The sequence below is a fragment of the Nesoenas mayeri genome (assembly GCF_963082525.1).
Source record: "Nesoenas mayeri genome assembly, chromosome: 9".
In the NCBI taxonomy this organism is placed as follows: domain Eukaryota; kingdom Metazoa; phylum Chordata; class Aves; order Columbiformes; family Columbidae; genus Nesoenas; species Nesoenas mayeri.
Genome location: NC_137557.1, coordinates 10,353,796 through 10,374,448, shown reverse-complemented (window position 1 = coordinate 10,374,448; position 20,653 = coordinate 10,353,796). Strand labels below are relative to the sequence as shown.

The 20,653-nt window shown below is 39.7% G+C and overlaps 2 protein-coding genes across 4 annotated transcripts in view; both read left to right on the top strand.

Moving 5' to 3' along the window:
* The window catches only part of PIK3CA (phosphatidylinositol-4,5-bisphosphate 3-kinase catalytic subunit alpha), a 38,040-nt gene extending 35,279 nt beyond the window's left edge, over positions 1-2,761 (top strand). For all 3 annotated transcript variants that reach the window (XM_080349653.1, XM_080349654.1, XM_080349655.1), the window contains 4 exons: positions 195-365; positions 931-1,048; positions 1,208-1,359; positions 2,489-2,761. In XM_080349653.1, the coding sequence (XP_080205779.1) occupies positions 195-365; positions 931-1,048; positions 1,208-1,359; positions 2,489-2,759 (712 nt within the window). In that variant the 3' untranslated portion in view covers positions 2,760-2,761. The remainder of the gene's footprint in view (positions 1-194; positions 366-930; positions 1,049-1,207; positions 1,360-2,488) is intronic.
* Positions 2,762-14,008: 11,247 nt separating this feature from the next.
* Positions 14,009-20,524, top strand: ZNF639 (zinc finger protein 639). The gene is made up of 6 exons (XM_080349659.1): positions 14,009-14,038; positions 14,230-14,334; positions 14,650-14,717; positions 15,295-15,402; positions 16,107-16,244; positions 16,502-20,524. Exons 3-6 carry the CDS (start codon positions 14,660-14,662, stop codon positions 17,647-17,649), a joined length of 1,452 nt encoding a protein of 483 aa, XP_080205785.1. The 5' UTR covers positions 14,009-14,038; positions 14,230-14,334; positions 14,650-14,659; the 3' UTR covers positions 17,650-20,524.
* Positions 20,525-20,653: the final 129 nt, after the last annotated feature.

Below are 20,653 nucleotides of genomic sequence, written 5' to 3'. Positions count from 1 at the left end.
GTATAAACTAATACTTGGTACATTTTTTCCACAAAACTGATGATAATACATCTATAAAACATTAAAACATTTTAATATCCTAAAGTAAGAAAGAGATGACACCAGATAAAGGTTATCAAATGTGTCTGCTGCTTGTTGTCTTAAAACTTAACTCTAGGGGAAAACAACAACAACAAACCACCTTTGTCTTTCAGGATGTTACCTTACGGTTGCTTGTCTATTGGTGACTGTGTGGGACTCATCGAAGTGGTGAGGAGCTCTCATACCATCATGCAGATTCAGTGTAAAGGGGGCTTAAAAGGAGCATTGCAGTTCAACAGCCATACATTGCATCAGTGGCTCAGGGACAAGAACAAAGGAGAAATGTGAGATTTCCTGTTGCTTATTTTTCTTGTTGCTTGTTTTTCTTGTTCATGTCCTCTTTTTGATGGAAACTTAAAGAGAACTAAAGTCTATCCAGTGCAAAATTATGTCCATCTGGTTTTGTAGGTGTGTTTTTTGGCGTTTGTTTTTTGTGGTTTTGGTTTTTTCCTGCTTTTTTCCTTCTTGTTGTTTTCCTGCTTTTAATGACTCTGGGTGGTTGTGTGACTTCTCAGCAGCAAAGCGTAAGTTGGAGGTAGAACTGTGAAGATATGGCTTAAGTCTGTGTTTTAACAGTAACTCATCAAAATGAAAAACACTGGCCTTCAAAAAAGGGGCAGTCACTTTAATAACTACTTTACTGTTCTGCAGTCTAACTGTAAGTACTTTTATTTTCAGAGTATGCCGAATTTCTTCTTTACTTTGATAAAGTGATAAGATCCAGGAACTCTGCTTCACTGAGAGAAGATAGTATAAATTGATTCTTACTTAATAGGGAAGGGGGAAAAAATCTGCACATTTATTATTGAATATCTGTAGGAAAATATCTCCTTTGCTTCTTTTCCATAGGTATGATGCAGCTATTGACTTGTTCACACGTTCTTGTGCTGGCTACTGTGTTGCTACCTTTATACTGGGCATCGGTGACCGTCACAATAGTAACATCATGGTAAAAGATGATGGACAAGTAAGATACATTTTTCAAAAAATATAGCCTAATGTAATCCCTCACTTTGATATGAGTTTGTTTTAAAAAAATCCATCTGAACTATAAGTGCTGAATTTTACTATGACATCAATTAAACAAGGAATTACTAATCTTAAAATACCTTTCTGTCTTTCCAAGCTGTTTCACATTGACTTTGGGCACTTCCTTGATCACAAGAAGAAAAAATTTGGTTATAAAAGAGAACGTGTGCCATTTGTCTTAACACAAGACTTTTTAATAGTGATTAGTAAAGGAGCCCAAGAATGTACCAAAACAAGGGAGTTTGAAAGGTGAGCCTGCTTTTAAGCATTTAACTTCCAGAGTATATACCTAAAATGCACTTTACTACTGGTGACCTTTAATAACTAGACCTTTTAACTGCAAAGTAGTATTTTAATTGGTTTGCGGTGGATATGTTCTAATTCTTTAGTTGGAGATCAGCCATCCACTTGTAAATCAGTGGGTGATATCAGCGCTAATGCAGCCTTCAGTTCATGAAACCCCACTTTAGCTTTGCAGGGTCAGCACACATGTGAATATATAAATTTTTAAATATCTGATTTCTTTTTTGTTTTAATTTAACACTTAAAGTCCTCTTGGGATTGTGTATCTGCAAAAAATGAGAATCCTGAAATGTCAGGTATAATGCTAGTCACTCAGCGATATTTCTCTCTGCTGTAGCTGTTGTGGTATCAGCTCTTCAGCTGGCTTTTCTAGTTTGTGACATTCTGCAGAACCTCCTAAGAAAGGAGAACTTTAAAATAGTAATAGTAAATAAATACGTAAATAAATCCTGTCTTTCCAGAGATCCAGTCTTTGAGAAGTTTCTATTTTAATTTTAATTCCATTATGTTGTGGGCTTGGAAGACAGATTTTGAGTTATAGTATCTGAATGCTGCAGTGAAGCTTTTTTGCATTTTTTTTCTTAACCTGACTTCAATTAATGATTTCAGCATAAACTGGCATTTCTTGCCCAATATTGTGATACTGCAAATGCGTTATACAGAGTATCTAGTGCTCTCATAAAACTGTGGGTGAGAAGTGTGTCCCTGATAACCACGAAAGCACTGTTTGCAGCAGCATGTCAAGAAATGTGCTTTGAAATCTGAAATGTCAATAGCAATGACTAAAATAGCTCTTTGAACTCCCAGAAACATGTGTGGAACATTTGCATGGATTGCAAATGAGGTTTTAGGCTGGAAAGCCTGTCTTCAGTTTGGCTGTTGGGTTACTCTGACCACTGCTAATTCTTACAGAAATGAAGATAATCTAAGTATGAAGATGAGGAAGTTTCCTCAGCAACATTATGGTGTTCTTATTAACTTAACTCCCAGTTACCTGAAAACTGTTTTGGAGGTAAAGAAGTAATACGCATCTAATAAGGAAATACACTGAGCTTTTTTCCCCTGTCTCTTCCAGGTTTCAGGAGATGTGTTATAAGGCTTATCTAGCAATTCGGCAGCATGCCAATCTCTTCATAAATCTTTTCTCCATGATGCTTGGCTCAGGAATGCCAGAACTGCAGTCATTTGACGATATTGCGTACATTCGAAAGACCCTTGCATTGGACAAAACAGAGCAGGAAGCTCTTGAGTACTTCATGAAACAGATGAATGATGCTCACCATGGTGGCTGGACAACAAAAATGGACTGGATCTTCCACACAATAAAGCAGCATGCTTTGAACTGAAATGAAAGGAAAGAAAACAAGAACTGATGGCCCGCTTTGTGGGTACTGCACTGTTAATACCTGTTAGAAGCAGAGACTGGTTGCATAGGAATTGCACAAACCACGAACGACATTAGAATTTGTGGCAAGAAAAGAGATGAACTGCTCAGACAACTGTTGAAAAATAATGTAAAACAGGGTTTCAGATAGCACTAAAATTGTACACTTCAAAAAATAAGCTTTAGTATGATGTGTGACTTCATGTTATGCCTTAAGCCCAAAAAGGTAAACTTGGAAGAATGTTTCCTTTTTTCATTTGATAGGATAAATTAGAAGGAAAAAAGAAAATAGTGCTAGCATGAACATAGAGTCCATCACATGTTACCTTAGATCTGGTACAGCAGGTGGAGACTATGCTGGATTGAGAAGAGTGGAGAGAATTCAAATGACAGCGAATACTTAAATGCAGCATAGTTTGAAGGGAAGGAATTTTAAGCTCAAAGATCTAAAAACAATAGTGAGAGGACAGTGCCTTTTAAATGTGCTCAGAGGCATTAACATTTATGGGGTTTAGATGACCCTTTGATTTCTGGGTCAGTCATCTGCACAGTTTCTGAAAGCAGTAGGAAATAGGCCTGTTCCGTATGGTGTTTCTTCTGCTCAGTATTTCTAGGGGTGCAATTCACACCTTCACAAGGAAACTCCCTGTCATCCCCAAAAAACTGGCTAACCTGGAAACTGAATGGTCAGAATTGGGTTTAGTGCAACAGCATTGTAGTGTTCATCTTAGGTTTGCTTTAATCTAACTTGAACTGAATAGATTTTTTTCATACATGTTTTCCAGAACCTAAAGAAAGGTGAGTTATTAAAATTATTGAAAGATTATTTTTTTATAAAGGCTATTTATATAATAGGAACTATTATTAATATATATTCTTTATTTACATGATTTGTCCAATATTCAATCTTTTAATTTTGCAGCCCAGTTCTATCTGTCCAAGATTCCCGTTTCCATTAATGTCACTGAAGGTGACCAGAGATATACTCCTAGGACCAAATTCAACCCTGGTGAAAGAGGATACAAGTAGCGTTGAAGCAGTGGGAGATACACCCACTAATGCCAGTGGTGAACTTGGCCTAAGTCTCTTAAAAAAAATTTTGGGCATCACTCTATACATTACTGAAGCGATATGCTGACTATTCAAGGAACGTACATTTAAACCCTCAGTCTTTGGGTCCACCATTTCTCTTCTTTCTCTTCCTCATTTGGAAGTGGTTGTTTAATCCAGTAACAAATACATCAGAAATAGCAATTTAGATTTTCAATATGATGAATAATAAGCAGTTCAACATACAGCAGATACGTTGGCTAGCTCAAAGCATGTAGAGTTACCAAACATTTTATAGCTGTGTCTGTTTTGTGTGTGTGTGTAATATATATTTGTAAATCTAGTTGTTGTCCTCTAACACAATTATGATGTGTGCAATCAATTAAATTGGCACCACTTTTTCAAACTGTTCAGAGTACCGAGGATTTCAGATTGCCCTTATGCACAACTTCAGGTAGGACTGATTTTCTAATTATGAAACAGGTTTTTTAATTAGTGAAACCCATGATTTCGAGGGTGATGCTCATCCTGACATTTTAAACTTGCTAGATTGGCAGCACTTGGAGTGAATTCCAAAGGTCTGGGGCTTTCAGGGGTTCAGCTCATTCACTTGCAAACACGCACCGAGGTGCCACTCAAAGTGCAATACCCCATGTAATATAAAATACGCTGACAGCTGGTGTTAGATTAGAATATAAGTATATAAATAAACTGTACATTGTGCAGGCTGATGAGGTAATGAGTGGTTGGCTTCATTTAGCAAATTGTAGTATATGAAAGATGTGCAATCGGTTACATTATGAAAGAGTCTGGGGATTGTCTAGCCAGGGCTTTGGTCTTTGAAGACACTTTCATAGTCAAGATACCGCAGTTGAATACTGCGCACATGGATACTTGATGTTGTGGGGGGAAACCTGATTTTGCGAAAACTGCAGAAGTTCTAAGAATAGTATGGGGAATGTGAAGTTTTATTTTATTAGTTCTATGAAATATTTTGGACTAGTCCAATAGACTTCCCATTGCTCATTTTATTGACTGTTACATATTCCTTTTTGTTCATATGAATATTTTAACTCTTGCTAACCTTGGTCATACTTTCTAGAGCAAAATTACCCTTGTAAATATTACTTGGCGGTCAACACACTAATGGTTTAGCTCTTTTAAATCATGGCTTAGCTTCAGTTTAAATTTAGTTCACAAAATCTGAAACCCTGTTGGCTGTAACTCTTAATTTAACTGAGTAAAACTTGCACAAATGCCATGTTAGGTGCTACATTATCCTTATTTATCTGGTATTGAAACAATGCTTTACCTCACTTATGTAAGAGATGGTCAGCCTTTTGCAGCCTGGATGAAAACATGTATTCAAATTTATTGGATGAGCCCAGCTTATTTTGTACTTTGCCCTTTTCTAGCTATTTACTTCTGTAAATATGAGTATAAATGTCTTTCAGTTCAAGCGTACAGTGTTCTGCACCCTTTTTGCACAAACAGAAAGGTAGGAGGAATCAGGCTTTGTGTCCAGAAGTTAATGCAACTAAATGCTGTGCACGAGCTGTAGAAATTATTGTGAACATCGGATAGTAAAAGAAAGGAAACTTCATAGTGATACAGACTTAACAATTTGAGATAATTATAGCCTTTAAATAAAAAAAAAATAGGAGGAGCTCATGGGCTTCAAGCAGTTGTTCTTACCAGAACCAGGATGGGCATTTGAAAAACATTCTGCCAGTGTTTCAGGAAAGAAAAAAACTTTAAGCTTCAAAGTATTGAACCCTAATTACCTTATCCTGTTGTGCCAGTTTTGTGCTGATGTAACTTGACTGAAGATAGTGGAGGTACTATTTACTTAGATTGCTGTAAAAATGAGAGGGTGTCATCTGTTCTCAGTATCAGAAATAAGAGCTGCTCACAGACTGTGAAAGCACCTGTAACTGACCTCGAGATTTTAACAGAGATTGCATAGAATTTGGATTTTTTTGTTTTAACTAATCTCACTACATGAAGTTTTGAAAATGTGCCCTTTTATTCTGACAGCTGCATGAAACACTAAGTAGCTTATTCTGAGCTTGAGTTGAATCTGACACCTCGCTCCTGCAAAACTTGGTAGTGGGGCTACCGGAGCAAGGAGCCCAGGATTGGGCTGTGTGTTTTATCACAAAGCATTGGGAAATTTAGGGATTTAGTGAAATACAAATTTAAGGACAGTAGCTTTTTCAACTGTGAAACTACATTTGATTTAATGACAGAACAGGCTGGTGCCTATGCGTTTCTCTTAAAAATATATTGCTTTCCTAAAGGTAGCGGAAAAAGCACCTGTACTGTCTTAGGTATGCACGCTTTTCTGTTCTGAAGGGGTGCAATAAGGTGTTTTCCATAGGTGACACAGACTTTCAGTACAACTTACAAAAAATCATTTCAATAAAAACAAAATGGTGAGTGGTTTGGCATCTTGTGGAGAAGATATAAGCCTGCATATTAAGAGCAATATAGAAATTACCAAGCTTGTAGAGAACTTTGTATGTGATGACCCTACTGTTAGTGGTTTGGAGAGTTGTTTTGGAGTTTTTTCCAACTTTCCCTTTATTGTAAAATATTAAAAACCCGTAAGGTGGTCAGTAGCCCATGTTTGTTGACAATTTGAAGGTATTTTCTTTGCTTTGTCATTTTATAACTGGCATGTTCCAACGTCTGTTCTTAATAATAATTGTGAATTCCTCCTGTTTTGCATGTCTGTACAGGTTGCAGACCTGGGCTGGACCCATTCAAAAAGCAAATAGCAAAAAAGCCACTTGAAATTACTGTTTTGTTGATGTCTTTGACATCTTGAAAATGCTTCAAGTTAATGAAAATGGAGTGGTATTGCAGAAAGAATTGTAACTCGCTGCTTCTAAGATTTTTTTTTTTTAAACTTTATCTTGTTTTAGTTTTACTTGAATGGAAGAACCACATTTGTTTTTTTTTTTTTTAAATACTATATAGCTGTGGATGTTGTTGCAGATTTATGAATCCCGATTTAATTTTGCAATACATGTTTCATACAAATAATGAATTTGTATTCTTTTGTGCTGAAAGTTGTCTGAATTTAGGTAAGGCTCTGTCTGTCCAGAATGATGTGTTCATCACCCCTGCAGCTCATGTTGGGGTTTTGGTTTGGGTTTTTGTTGTTTTGCTTTATTTTTTACATCTGTGTTAATGAAGGGAAGCCAACTGGAAACTGGATATAGAAGTTCTCGATCTGCATACACTAACCCATCTATAGGTGCTTTGGTCTTTGAGAAATTCTCATTTCATTGATGCTGATATAACACTGACTTCAGGTCACTCTTGATTCACAACAGCATATGAAATCAGAATTAGACTATATGTATATTACAGTCCCAGGTTACTTATTCATAAGATTCAGTATGAAAGGTAATCTCTAAATGAGAGGAATGTTTACTAGCAGCCCAGATAAACACTTGACAATTTTACTTTAGCCTTCTCAGCTCTCTAATTCATACCTGCTGTAATCTTGTCTGTAATTACTTTCATTCCTGAGACTTCCAGGATTTTTATTGCTTGCTACCTTAAATGTTTCCTCTTCCTGCTCTTTCATTGTGTAAAGACTTGTTGAACCCATGCTCAGGAAGAACAGTTGTTCTTAATTTGCAATGCAATATTCTTGACTCCTGAGCTTTATGGGATAGGCTTACAGAAGGATGAGGTCTTGCTGTATTAGCACCCCTGAGTCTAACCCAGAGGTGGATCCCTCTGTCCCTATTTCTTCTCTCTCCCCAAAAAAGGAACATACCCATAGTGTAAGAACAATATAAAACATTTGTAAGAGAAAGTCAATTGAAGCAATGCTCTGCCTGTACTTTGAAGCTAACATCCCCATTGGTTTGCATAAATGTGTCTTAAGTTTAAGTGTCCTTACTGTCACTTCTGTATGTACTGCAATATTCTTTTAGCATAAAGGTGGCAAAAAAATACACCAATTCTATTTGGACTGTTTCTGAAATTCTAGTGCCAGTTCCCCAGTAGCTATTAAACTGGTTTAGGAACCATTTAGTTCAGTGCAACTGTGTTCAGTTTTGTTAGGAATTTGTTCTAGCATTAAATTCATCACAGTTAAACGTGACCTGATCATATTGCTCAAGTTATAGAAAGCCTAATTCAAGGAGAAGCAGTTTCTGCTAAGAATCTTCTGTCTACTGTAATTTAGTTAATCCATAAGAGCCAAAACATGGATATTCATCACTGCGGTTTCATTCTGGTTTGTTTATTTGGTTTAAGTATGTATAATCTTCCTCCCAGGCCTTATTAATAGTGTTCTATATCCTGAATTATCAACTGCCCCAGGCTGTCCAGAGTTGTCTTACTGTTTCATTAGGAGCAGAGGAAAGAAGAGGAAGGGAGGAAGAGATGAATCCTCTTCTTTTTTGTCTTACAGCCACTGTGGTCCAAATCCTTCATCTTCTCTTGTGAAGATAAATGTCTTTGAAGACACTTTCATATTATCTTTTCCCCTTGCCCTCTTGCACCTCTGCAAGCTTTAACTGTGAATATTCACATACACTATTGAAATCCATTTCCCTGATGGAGAAAATGATTTAAAATACATATGGCTGCAGTCTGGTGTCCTGGATTCTCAGGCTTAACATTTTGAAAGCATTGTGGTCATTGCAACTGACACCACAGTTGAAAGAACTTCCACAGAATCACATAAATTCACTGAGGTTGGTGGAGACTTGTGGAGATTGTCCAGTCAGCAGCCCTGTTGGAGGCAGGATCAGCTAGAGCAGGTTGCCCAGGCCATCATCCAGTTGGGTCTAGAGCCTCTCTGAGAAACACGAGTCCACAGTAAAAGTTTTTTCTTAATGTTTATATGAAATTTCTTCTGTTTCGTTGCCTAATGTCCTTTCAGTGGGCAGCACTGAGAAACACCTCGCCTGTCGTCTTTCCTCCTCTCCATCAACTATATACATTGACTTGATGCTCCTCAAGCTTTCTCTTCACTGGGCTGAACAATCTCAGCCTCCCTTCATCATCTTCATAACCCTTTGCTGGACCCATGCCAGTATGTCCATGGCCAGTTTATACTGGGAGCACTGGACCCGGCACTCCAGGTGTGGCTTCCCCCGTGCTGAGCAGAGCGCAGGTTGGAGGTTCACCTTCCTCCACCCGTGGGCAATGCTTGTCCTAAGGCAGGGGAGGATCCTGGTGGCATTTTGGATAAACAGAGCCTAGGAGGGTGTCATCTCTTGATGCTTAGATGTAACTTTGAAGCTAGAAGCATTACATGTCTGCGTCAAAAGGAGAGTACAAACACCCACCAGTGCTTGAAATATCTTTTAAAAATGAGACAATTACCTTTGAAATAACCACTACTAGGGGGCGGGAGGGATGTTGCCATGTGTATCTAATTCTGTAATAAAGGTCCTGTGGTAAAGTAGTTAGAAAGCAAGACATTTTTAGTAATAATGGGCCAAAAAAGTATTTAAGATGCAGAAAGATGCATGTGTTGTCATACTGAGAATAGTCTTGCAGTACTTTTTTTCTTTTTAGAAAAAAAAAGCTCTTTTTCCCCTTCTGTGCTATTCAAATAACAAAAGTTTGGCCTATGATACTTCTTGTAGTTCATGTTCATGGGAAACTGTAAAAAGTCTGCTTTTTATTTATCTTTGCGGTCTGTATCACATGCTGTTTATTAAAAAAAACCCTACTTTTGTTTGGTTTTTATCACACTTTTGAGTGTTCATGTATATACTAACAACTAAATTAAAACAATATGGTTGGTACACTTGTGAATTCTGAAGTGAGAGTTTAAGGAATCCTCAGTCTTGGAGGTGTGATTTGGTGCTGCAGCTCTGCCTTTAGAAAAAGGCTACAAGATAGAAATGGCATATATGTTAATTTGTAGGGGGGAACAGAAATATAATTTGCATTATTTATGAGTGGGAAGTCCTAGATGCACATGGTGTTGGTTCTTGTACACGTTGATCTTCAAAATAAGTAACATATTTTAGATGTTGGCTGTAGAAGTTGTGATAAGAGAGCAGGTGCTGTTCAAGTGTTCTAGCTGGATGGTTTTAAAGCCTCTGCTAAAACCAATCTGGTTTGGTTTTGGAAAATATCCTTCCTGCTTTTGTTACCAAAAGTATAGTTTAAAAAACAAACTAGGTTTATTTTTGTATCCAGTACTGGTTTTGAAAGAGTGAGAGATGTCTCTGGGAAATGATGCACTGGCAAATACAAGAACATGGGGCTGCAGTGGAAGTGCTTGCATGGACCTGTTGGTCATCCTGGACTTCAGCTTCCAACAAACTATTATCATGGGGAGGGATTTGAGCTCTTTTTGCTGAGAATTTAACTTTTTTTAAGGGATGAGGGAAGTATCAGGGTTTTTAATCATGTCACTTCTATACATCTTTGTCCTCAATAAGCTTTAAACTTTGTAGATGAGTCAATGTTATTTCTGATCAGCACTGCTTGGAAAAGGGCTGCGTTCCAGCAGGTGCTCAGTCTGCACTGGATTTGAGCTCTGTAAAAGAAGTTACATCATTACAAATAAAAGGACATCATTATCCTTACATTTATTTTGGAGCTGAGCTCTAGTCTGGAGAGCGTGAATCCAAGTATGGCTAGTGATTTTGAAGTAGATAGTTCCAGTAATCTCAACTAATGGATTAAACTTCTGTTTATTCCAGCATAAGGTGAGTTTTACCTTTTCCAGTAACTATGAAATGCTTATGAGTGGTTACTGCCTTGTTTTAAGTGCACTGGATGGTTCAGGGAAAAGACATGATTAGTTCTTGCTCAAATACAAGTTTTAGACTTTACTGCATTACCATGTTGTCTTTTTTTGGTAGTTCTAAGTCTCAATCCATAAAGCATAAAAAATATGGAAAACCAGCAAAATAATGCTGGCGAAACAGAAGGATGACTTGCAAAGTTTGCTTTAGCACGGGGCTTCAATAAGCTCTCCTGATTTTATGTTGGGAAATCACTCTGTTTTCCAACCTGATTTGGAAAGACTTGATCCAAAATCTGAACCCAGGGCAAAAAAAAAAGGCAGGAAAACTGATGGTAGACAGGATGCCGTAGGTGATCTCCTATATGTCCTTTTAAACACTAACAATCTACCTTCAAAGATTATCATGAGCTACAATTACTGCTTTCATTGAAAAAAAAATAGTTTGCCCCATTCTTATTTCAGTAAAAACACATCCCTACTAATTGAAACGAGCATCTGTGTGAATCACTGAAACTGGAAGGTGAATATCACACAGCATTTTCTGTATTTTCACTTGGAATGGGTTCTGGGTGATGAAACCCTGACCCAGAGCTGTCTGAACAGCCTGAGCACATGGTGGTTAAAAAAAGAAAGAAGACTCATTTAGACTTTTCTGTCTGAAGCTTTGATGACACTGTTTGATGTTGGTGACTTTGAACTGGATCTGCCGCTTCAAAGCGGATTCTCCTCAGATGTTTGCCTTTCACTCCAAGTCTTGTCTTTTTATCTGACATAGGTGGTGTTGGGCTGTGCTGCTTTGTGCGGAGAAGCAATCAAACAAAGGTACAGAGATGCATTGTGCTGCATGTGGAAGGGACTTGGTTGGTCTTGTTCTGTCTTGCCGAGTAGGACTGAATTCAAAGGAAGGGGTTTGGTGTGTTTTGTGGGGATAGGGTGAAGGGTGTTTTGTGTATTTTGTGTTTGGTGGTGGTTGTTGTTTTCTTTTTTTCTGTTGTTTGTTATTTGTTTTGGGGGATTCATAGATTTATATTTTTTTTAACCTTAGAAAATTACGGATTGTAAATTCCCATTACTACCCTCTGCTGGCAACTGGCGAAAGTGTGTGGGTGGTTTTCTTTCTTTTTCTTTTTTTCCTTTTTGGAATGTTTACATAGAAAATTTTTGGTGTATAGAGGGACAGATATGTTGGCATGCACCCATTTGGGTGGCTGTAGCCAGTAGATGGCAACTTGAACACAAACTGTCCTGGCAAAACCTCAGCAGAGAACAAACTGACCTAGGATGCCAGGATCTTGTTGATTGGCAGTTCAGCTCCAGAGATAATAGATACACCGCATTTGTTTCTGAGGGCTCAGCGGTGTGTGTTCAAAAGGATAACTTCACTTATAGCCGTGCTGCTTACTGTCAAAACTTCTGTGTGATCGCAGGACGAAGCTCTTCCTATGTGGCTCTAACCAAATCACGTCACCCTAAAGATACATTTCCAGCTTTCAGGACAAAGGCTAAAGGTAGGATTTTATAAACTGAGTAAATCCAGTCTCTCCTCCTAGCTACTGAATAAAACTGAGGCCAGAAGCAGGGTGTATATGTATATATATATATATATATATATATATACACGTATATATATATATATACACGTATATATATATGTATATATAAATTTTTTACTCATCACTAGAGCAACAGCATTAGGGATGTTGTGGATACTCTGCTAATTGGAAGCTTGATCTTAAAATTCGGTGGCTTCAGGCTAAGCAAGAGCAGAATAGCTCCACATATGAAATTTCATGCTCAGTTTTAAGTCATCAAATTAAGTGACAGTAACGGTCTCCTTGGTGTCTTCAAGATAAATGAGTTACTTTAAATAGTATTTTACTCTTTTGAAAAATATGCTGCTTTGTGGAGAAATAGAACTTACTGCTCTATACTGTGGCATAAAAAAAGCAAAGATGCAATGAGCAAAAGGAGGATTTTTGTTTTTGTGATTATGAATTTGGAAAATTTTGAAAGGGGGAAGTTGCCTATTTTAATTCTCCAATCCTTATTTTATATTGATTTGCCTATACAGCAGCTTCTATGTTGTTACAGAAACTATATTTGTGTGTTATGATGTTCTTGCCTTGACATCACACCCTCTCTTATGTAATATATGAGCCTGCCCTCTCCAAAGTGAGATTATACGCTACGGGGCGCTTTACAAGCCCCGAACAAAGCCTGTATATGAAAATGAGCTGGAGAACTCCTCTGAGCAGTCAGTTTGCAGCGGTGAGATGCCGGCATCGTGTAAACTGAGATGAACTAACGGTTTACGTTGCCCCCCGCGGTTGCTATGGCGACGGGCAGGCGCTGCCTGTCGGGCCGCCAGGGGGCGCCATGGCCGTGGCGGCCGCTGGCCCCGCCCCTTCCCCCGCGGTCTCTCCGCGCACGGAGGCGGCGGCGGCGCTGGGCGCGGAGCGGAAGGTGAGTTCCGGCGGCCACGCAGCGGGGAGCGGCCGCCGCCGTGGCCCGCAGTCCCGGAGCGCCCCGCGGCTCCGCCGGTGCCCACCTCCCTCCCGCCTTTCACCCCTCCGGGCGCGGCCCGCGCCCGCCCCCATCTTACCGCTCGCCCCGGCGCCATTTGAAGCGAGAACCCGCACCCGCCGCCCTGAGGCGAGCGGCCCGCCCGCCGCCCCGCGTCCCCCGCCGGGGCGCAGTGACTCACGCTCCGCAGCGCCCTCGGGCCCGCGCGTCTCTCCGCGCTGAGGCGGGGCCGGGCCTGCGGCGCTCCCCGCGGGCGGATCGCGCCCGGGCCCGCTCCCCGTCCCCAGAGCGTGGCCGCGGCCTCGCCCCTGCCCCCGGCTCCGCGCTGTGGCGCCGCCCGCCGGTGCCGCCGGGGCGGGGGGGCGGGAGCGCCGCGTTTGCCGCGGGCCCGCGCGGCGGTCCCTGGTTCCGGGCCCCGCGGGGCCTCCGGGGGTCTCGCGTTCCAGGGCCTGTACGGGCCGTTCCCAAAACCGCGCCCGGGAGCTGAGAGCGGTCCGGGAACGGTCCCGGGCGGGGAGGAGGCTGAGCCGTGTAAACTGGGATAAAACTCCGTGTGCTGCGGGTTCTTCCCTCGCGATCAGAAAAAGCGGTGAGGGCGTTTGATTCTTCTAGACCATCGCACGATATTAAAAAAGTATTTTTCATGGTTTTCTCCCCTTAAAAATCTTAATTCAGACAAATTATTTCATCTCATAAGATCAGTATTTACCTGATGAGGAGTCTGGTTTTTCCCGCTTTCACCTGTGGTGGACGGCACTGGCTTTAGGAGATCCGAGGCGCGTGGGTGCAGTGGTGTTACAGGGACCCACATCAGAGTCCATGTTTGCAGCCTTGCTGGCTTCAAAACTGGGCCGACATACAGCTCAAGCGGTTTTGATGTTGTCTCCATCCATTTTTCCGTTATCAGGAGCTACCAAATGAAGTGGAAGGCAAGTAATCTGAGACTATACAAAAATAAATACTCTAATGAACCTATCTTACCAATTTTGATACTCTAAATCAAAATTAATATAAAGTTTTTTAGCTTAATTCTTTGTAATACTTGTGTATCTGTGTTTTTTCTTTGTGTGTGTGTGTGTGTTAAAGTTTTAAAATGTTTTAAAATGCTGTTTCTCTGTAGATGGGAATCTTCTCAAGCTGATGGATTTGCTGGGTTTGGGAGCTGTACAGCCATCAGCTTCTTAGCTGTTCTGCTTGCTGATCGTGAAGAGTCTAGGATTTTTTGGTAAGAGTGCATGACTTCTGTTAGTATTTTCAACATAAAACTTCATCTGAAGGACTCTGCTTCAGAATATCTGGTCTCTGACAAAAGGCACCAGAGTTGGAATATGAAAAGAGACTTCAGTACTTATGTACATTTAATGTTTTCTTAACTGTAACAAAACAGGCTGGGGGTGAGAAAGAGGAGTAGGAAAAACCTCTTAGATTTCATGTGAGTGTTTTCAAAAAGTTTGTATTGATTCATAAAGTAATGAAAGACAACCTGCATACAAACAAGTCTGTCTAATACTTAAATGTTTTCACTTCACAATTTGTTTAGACTGTTCAAAATGAATGAGCATCCTAAAAAGAGGAAAAGGAAGACTCTACATCCTTCTCGATATTCAGGTCAGCCTAGAGCTTGAGTTATGCCACTTTATTAAGTTTATTTTTTCTCACAATAATTACTTTGTTACAAGAAGGGACCCTATCTGCTAATACATGGAAGGTCATTAATAGAAAGGGTAGGATAAGAAGTCTTGATCTGAATGTATCGAGTACCCACTCTGTGCTCTGCTGTGCAGCCACTCCCAGTCAGTGCATCTGAACAGTTTTGTTCTGTGCTCCCTGCAAACTGGGAAACTTGCACAAGCCACAAAATGAAGATGATCCTATTGACGCACAAGGGGAGGGATTTTGTAGAAGTTGGGATGGGGGCGTCCAGAAGTGTTCAGCGCTGGACACACGGTGCTCCTGTCACTGTCCTCATTGGGATCAGAGTTTGATAATGATTGTATCTGATACTCCAAACATCAGGACAACAGCTGAAAGTTGTAAATCACACCAGGAATATTATCTGACCAGCACAGAATTGTCCCAACACAGGCAGTAAATATGCAGCAGATTAAGATAATTTTGATGAACGTTAAGTACCTATGGAGCTACATCCATGCATTGGTAAAACTCTTGTTTTGTTTTGTTGTAGATTCTTCAGGTGCAAGCAAATACATAGACAACAGTGGAATTTTTTCTGACCACTGCTATAGTGTCTGTTCTATGAAACAGCCAGATATAAAGTTTTCTGAAAACAGAGGTAAGACTACATTTTGGGGTCTTGTTCTGCCGTTCTTTACTAAGTGTGTTGTGCTCATATTCACACAAGTAAATAAAGCAGAAAATCTGTAGTGGGTGACTTCTGAGCAGCCTTGTGATCTGATACACCTTAGACCGGTGGGAGGTTGTTTAATCGCTAGAATTGAAAATACAGTTTTCAAAGTAAAAAATTCTGGAAAGATCCTTCAATTTTACATCATTTATAATGATGATTAGACTTGTTTATCCAAGTATATACTAGATAGGTAATGTAAAGCTGATGTAAATAAGTGCTGAGATGGAGTTTACCAGCAGTCATATCAAAACGTACTGGTAATTATGGAAAACAAAATGCCTTTTTGTAAGACATTGATGAGTGGCTGTAAAGTTTAGCAGAGTGAGTGTGAGGATGGATTATTATTGTATTTATTTTTCTTTTCACTCAAATTAGCGAGCAAGTCTCCAGAAGCCTTACAAAGTACTGTATTTTAGAATGTGATGTACAGAAACATCTCAGAATATTTTTAAAATTCATTTTCAAATGTAAAGTTTCATTTAAGGATTTTTAAGTTTTTTCCAGTATAATAAACTATTTTTTTTCTGAAATTTTAAAGACAGAGATGCCACCTTCTCAAATTATTTTGTAAGGAACGATGGCGATACTAGTAATATGCAAACGACATGAAAATCCTCCTGTCTTTGCAGGTAGATTCCACAGTCCCGTGCAGAGCCTGGACACAGATGATGATGGGAGTCCCGTGCATGCTGGGACTTCTCAGTGGAGCGGCTCCCATTCAAACGTTGTGGGCTTGCACTACACAGACCTCAAAAAGAAGGATAAAGGTAAAATTTATATGTATTTGCAGCTTTGGTGCTGGGAAGCTGTAGAGCATGGCTGGTAGCTTTTAATGTAACTTTTTTGCTTTGACTTGTAGTTTACATTCTTTATTTGTTAGTTAAACATAATACGTAATCTGGCTGGGGAAAAATAACTGCTTTTTGCGTTTGTATGCTGCTACAACTAGCTGAAAAATTAAATATGCACCCAGGTGCTTTGCAGGTTTTTTTAACCTTTTGATATTATCTCTTTCCTCCTGCAGATAAAGGTACTAATCCTGGAATGTGCAGAGACTTATGTGACTCGCCTATATTCAGTGACAGCCCTACAGAGGAAGAGAAACCTCTAGATATTCAAACTGTAGAAATTTCTACAACGGAAGTGAATGCTGTAGAAGTTCACGATATAGAAACACAAACTGTGTCACCTGAGAAGCTGGAAGCTGAGGACCTAGAGGAAATCCCTCTAGAAGCCTGCAAAATCTTTGAGAAGAACCAGGCTTTGAATATCACAGCTCAACAGAAGTGGCCTTTGCTGAGAGCCAACAGCAGTGGCTTGTACAAGTGTGAGCTCTGTGAGTTTAACAGCAAGTACTTCTCCGATTTAAAGCAGCACATGATCCTGAAGCATAAGACATGTGCGGACACTCATGTCTGTAAAGTTTGTAAAGAAAGCTTCTCCAGCAAAGTGCAGCTCATTGAGCACGTAAAACTCCACGAGGAGGATCCGTACATCTGTAAATATTGTGATTACAAAACAGTGATATTTGAGAACCTGAGTCAGCACATAGCGGACACTCACTTCAACGACCACCTTTACTGGTGTGAGCAGTGCGATATGCAGTTCTCCTCCAGCAGCGAGCTGTACCTGCACTTCCAGGAACACAGCTGTGACGAGCAGTATCTGTGTCAGTTCTGTGAGCATGAAACCAATGATCCGGAAGATCTGCATAGCCACGTGGTGAACGAACACGCGTGTCGGCTGATAGAGTTAAGTGACAGCTATAATAACAAGGAGCGTGGACAGTACAGTCTCATAAACAAAATCAGTTTTGACAAATGCAAGAACTTCTTTGTATGCCAAGTGTGTGGCTTTAGGAGCAGGCTGCATACAAATGTCAACAGGCACGTAGCTATTGAACACACCAAAATATTCCCTCATGTTTGTGATGACTGTGGGAAGGGATTTTCAGGTATGTTAGAGTACTGCAAGCATTTAAGCTCTCATTTATCTGAAGGGATTTATTTGTGTCAATACTGTGAATATTCAACAGGACAGATTGAAGACCTTAAAACTCATTTGGATTTCAGGCATTCAGCAGATTTGCCTCATAAATGTACCGATTGTTTAATGAGGTTTGGAAATGAAAAAGATCTTTTAAGTCATCTTCAGATACATGAGACAGCGTGATTACTTCCTTTACTTGTAATCAATTTGTTAGAATTGGAATCAATTTCCAGTCACTGAAATGTGATATTAAATACAACTTTAACAGCAATTGTACAATTGTTATGTTTTTATCTTTATATCAGCATGTGTAACAGCTTGGTGTTGTGAATTCCCTTGCCCTAGGGGTTTCTGTAGGAATAATCACACAGTGTGGTGGATCAGATTTTGGGGAGAGGGACAGTGGGAGTAGTTGTATGTTGTGATAGCAGTTCTCATGGTCATCTGCACTTTCACATCTGATGTACAAGGGCAGCTCTTGAGTTTGAAAAGGGACAAAGAGAAAGCGAACACTGAGTTCCATGCTTAAGTAACACCATAGTGATCTCAGCTGCACATGCAGCTCGTGTTACCCTCTGTGGCAGCAGCTCATTGTCCTTATGCTGAGCAAATTACACCAGCCTGCCAAAGATAAGGGTGTTCTAAAAATTCCCAGGCATGGACATCTCCCAATTCGCATACCAGCCTGCATTTCCCACCTCATACTCTTGATAAGCTTTTAAAATTGTCCTGTTTTTCTCTTGAGGTAACATATCTGACCTCATCATTCACTTTCTTTGCTAAGTGTTTAATTTCAACCCATCTGTGGGACTGTCCGACAACCTTCTCTTCCACACGTTTACTACAGAGCTCCCACGTGATTTTTTTTGTCTCTGTTCTTTACCTTCAGTTCCTATCTTTTAATGCACCGAGTAGACACATATTGCTTGTGTGCAGATTGGGTTATGTTTTAAGGAGTAATTGTAAGGTAATTTGCTAGGTGTTCCAGCTGAGAATGTACAAAGATTGTGATTTTTCATATCTAAAATCCTAATTTAGTTGTCACTGGAATTATGTACGTCACCAACGTCATTCAGAGCAAGTCTGTTAGTTTATAATTGTATTATTATCAATCTGTAGATTTATAATCAGCTTTCCAACGCTACTAATTTGAGGTCAGTTATATTCTGTAAATTTTAAATTTTTTCTATATACAGGCTTAAAACACTGGTACAGTACAAAAAATTTACTAACTTTAATCACTTTGAAATTATTTCACACAGCTGTTCAGATCAGATAGTTCTGTCGTGCCATTATAATCTTTGGAAGTGGATTTTTACAATTCATTCTGTAGCTGTATTTCTGAGTGGATGCTTGGACAGATGAGAGTGAGACCATTTAGATTGTGCTTGTTATCAGGGTGAAATTACCCATTAATTAGTGGTGGAGTTTGTTTCTTTCTACAATGATTGTAAATTGGTAATGTCAGATTGTCTAATGCAAGCTTTGTATAGATATAATTAATGTACAAAACTTAATCAGTGAGATTTGGTGTTACCAACTTCAAGGCAGGCAAAGGTCTTTGCATTTGATTTTTAAAGCTAAGGATAAAAATTGGTTGAGTATCATCAGTTTATGGAAGTTCCAGTTTCTAGAGAAGTATTTGTGGAAAGTCTGCTATGAACTAGTTGGTGTATATTTCTTTGTAGGAGGCAAGACCATTTATTTTCATCAGTTTGAACTGCTGATTTACTGCTAAATCTTCTGTATAGTCATTGAAACGGGCAACCTGGCGATGTCCTGCCTGCATTTAATTAGTCCATTGTACGACAATGTCTCTGGTAGAACAGCTAATTTCCTATTTTGAGCACATTCATCCTGGGTGGCTTAAAATGGTAGCAATAATATAGTCAACAAAGCTCTAATAAGAATTATATGTGGAAAGTTAATTTTGTTCGTATGGGTGTAACTAAGAGGGGAGGACACTGGTTCTCTTAAAACTCTGCCCTTGGTGACACCCGGGTGGATGGCACAGCTGAGCTTTGGAGAGAAAGCCACCCCAGGGGACAGTGACAAGAAATGGTGGGAAAAAAGACATTTAAACAAACAATGACAACAAAAAAATGGGCTTCAGCAGTGTGTATAGACCAGCACCGTGTCCTGTGCAGGAAGGGTGGTCTCTTGTAGAAGCCCAGAACTCTGTGATACAGAAAACTCGCTTGTTGACTCCTGAATAACTTCGAGTTATTTCTCTCTCTGAACTGGGAATGAAAAGAATAACCCAGAGGAATGGTATGAAACCAAATGCTTCCTAACTAAAATGCACCCCATGGTATCTAATTAGGAAATAAAGTTTGTCTTAGGTTGAGTTTTATAAATAAGGGACTAATGTTAGTATTTTTACATCTATGCGGAAGTAAATGGCAATGTACAGGAGTAGTGGGTCTCCTATTACCTTAGCAGGAGCACAGGTAGGATATTGGCTTCCACATCATCAAGAATGATACTAAGTAGAGAAAATAGATAATGAGTGGAATGTGTCTAGAAGCTGGGAGGCTGAAAGGAACGAGTGTATGTGCCAAGGACCGTGTGTTGTTCCCATGGAAGAGTTGGGTTTGTTTATGTGAAACGTGTGAGTGAAGGTCATGGATGTGACAGCCGAGCTGAACTGAGGGCAGGGGGGTGAGGCTGCTCTGGCACTGCCAGGGGCTGTAGTTGTCTTTAACCCCAGAGCCTCAGCAGTTCCCTTGGTCTTGAATGAGACAAATTAACTGCAGTAATCAGTATGACGCCAGTAGTTTTATTTTTCTCCAAGGCACCAAATAAATATATCAAATTCTGTTGCTCATTACACTGGTACCTGCACATGTCACCTACTTCTGCAGCAGCTTTCTGACTGGAGGCTGTTGGAAGTATTTTGAAATTAGGAGGAATATGTACCTGATGCTTTGATTTTCAGACTTTGAGCCTTTAGGCTTAAATACCTGTTGTGTATTTCAGCTTCCCAGGTTGTGTTTGTTATTCAACAAAAGAACTTGTTAACAGGAAAGATTCTGTTAACTTCAAAACAAAATTTAAATCCTGCTCATTATTGCAAGAACTGAAAATACAGCAAATTAATAATTCTTAGTGATGTGTTCTCTAGAATGCTTATTGTCACTGATTCCCATTGTTGTGGTCATTCTCATTTTATTGTGCTCGTTCACGG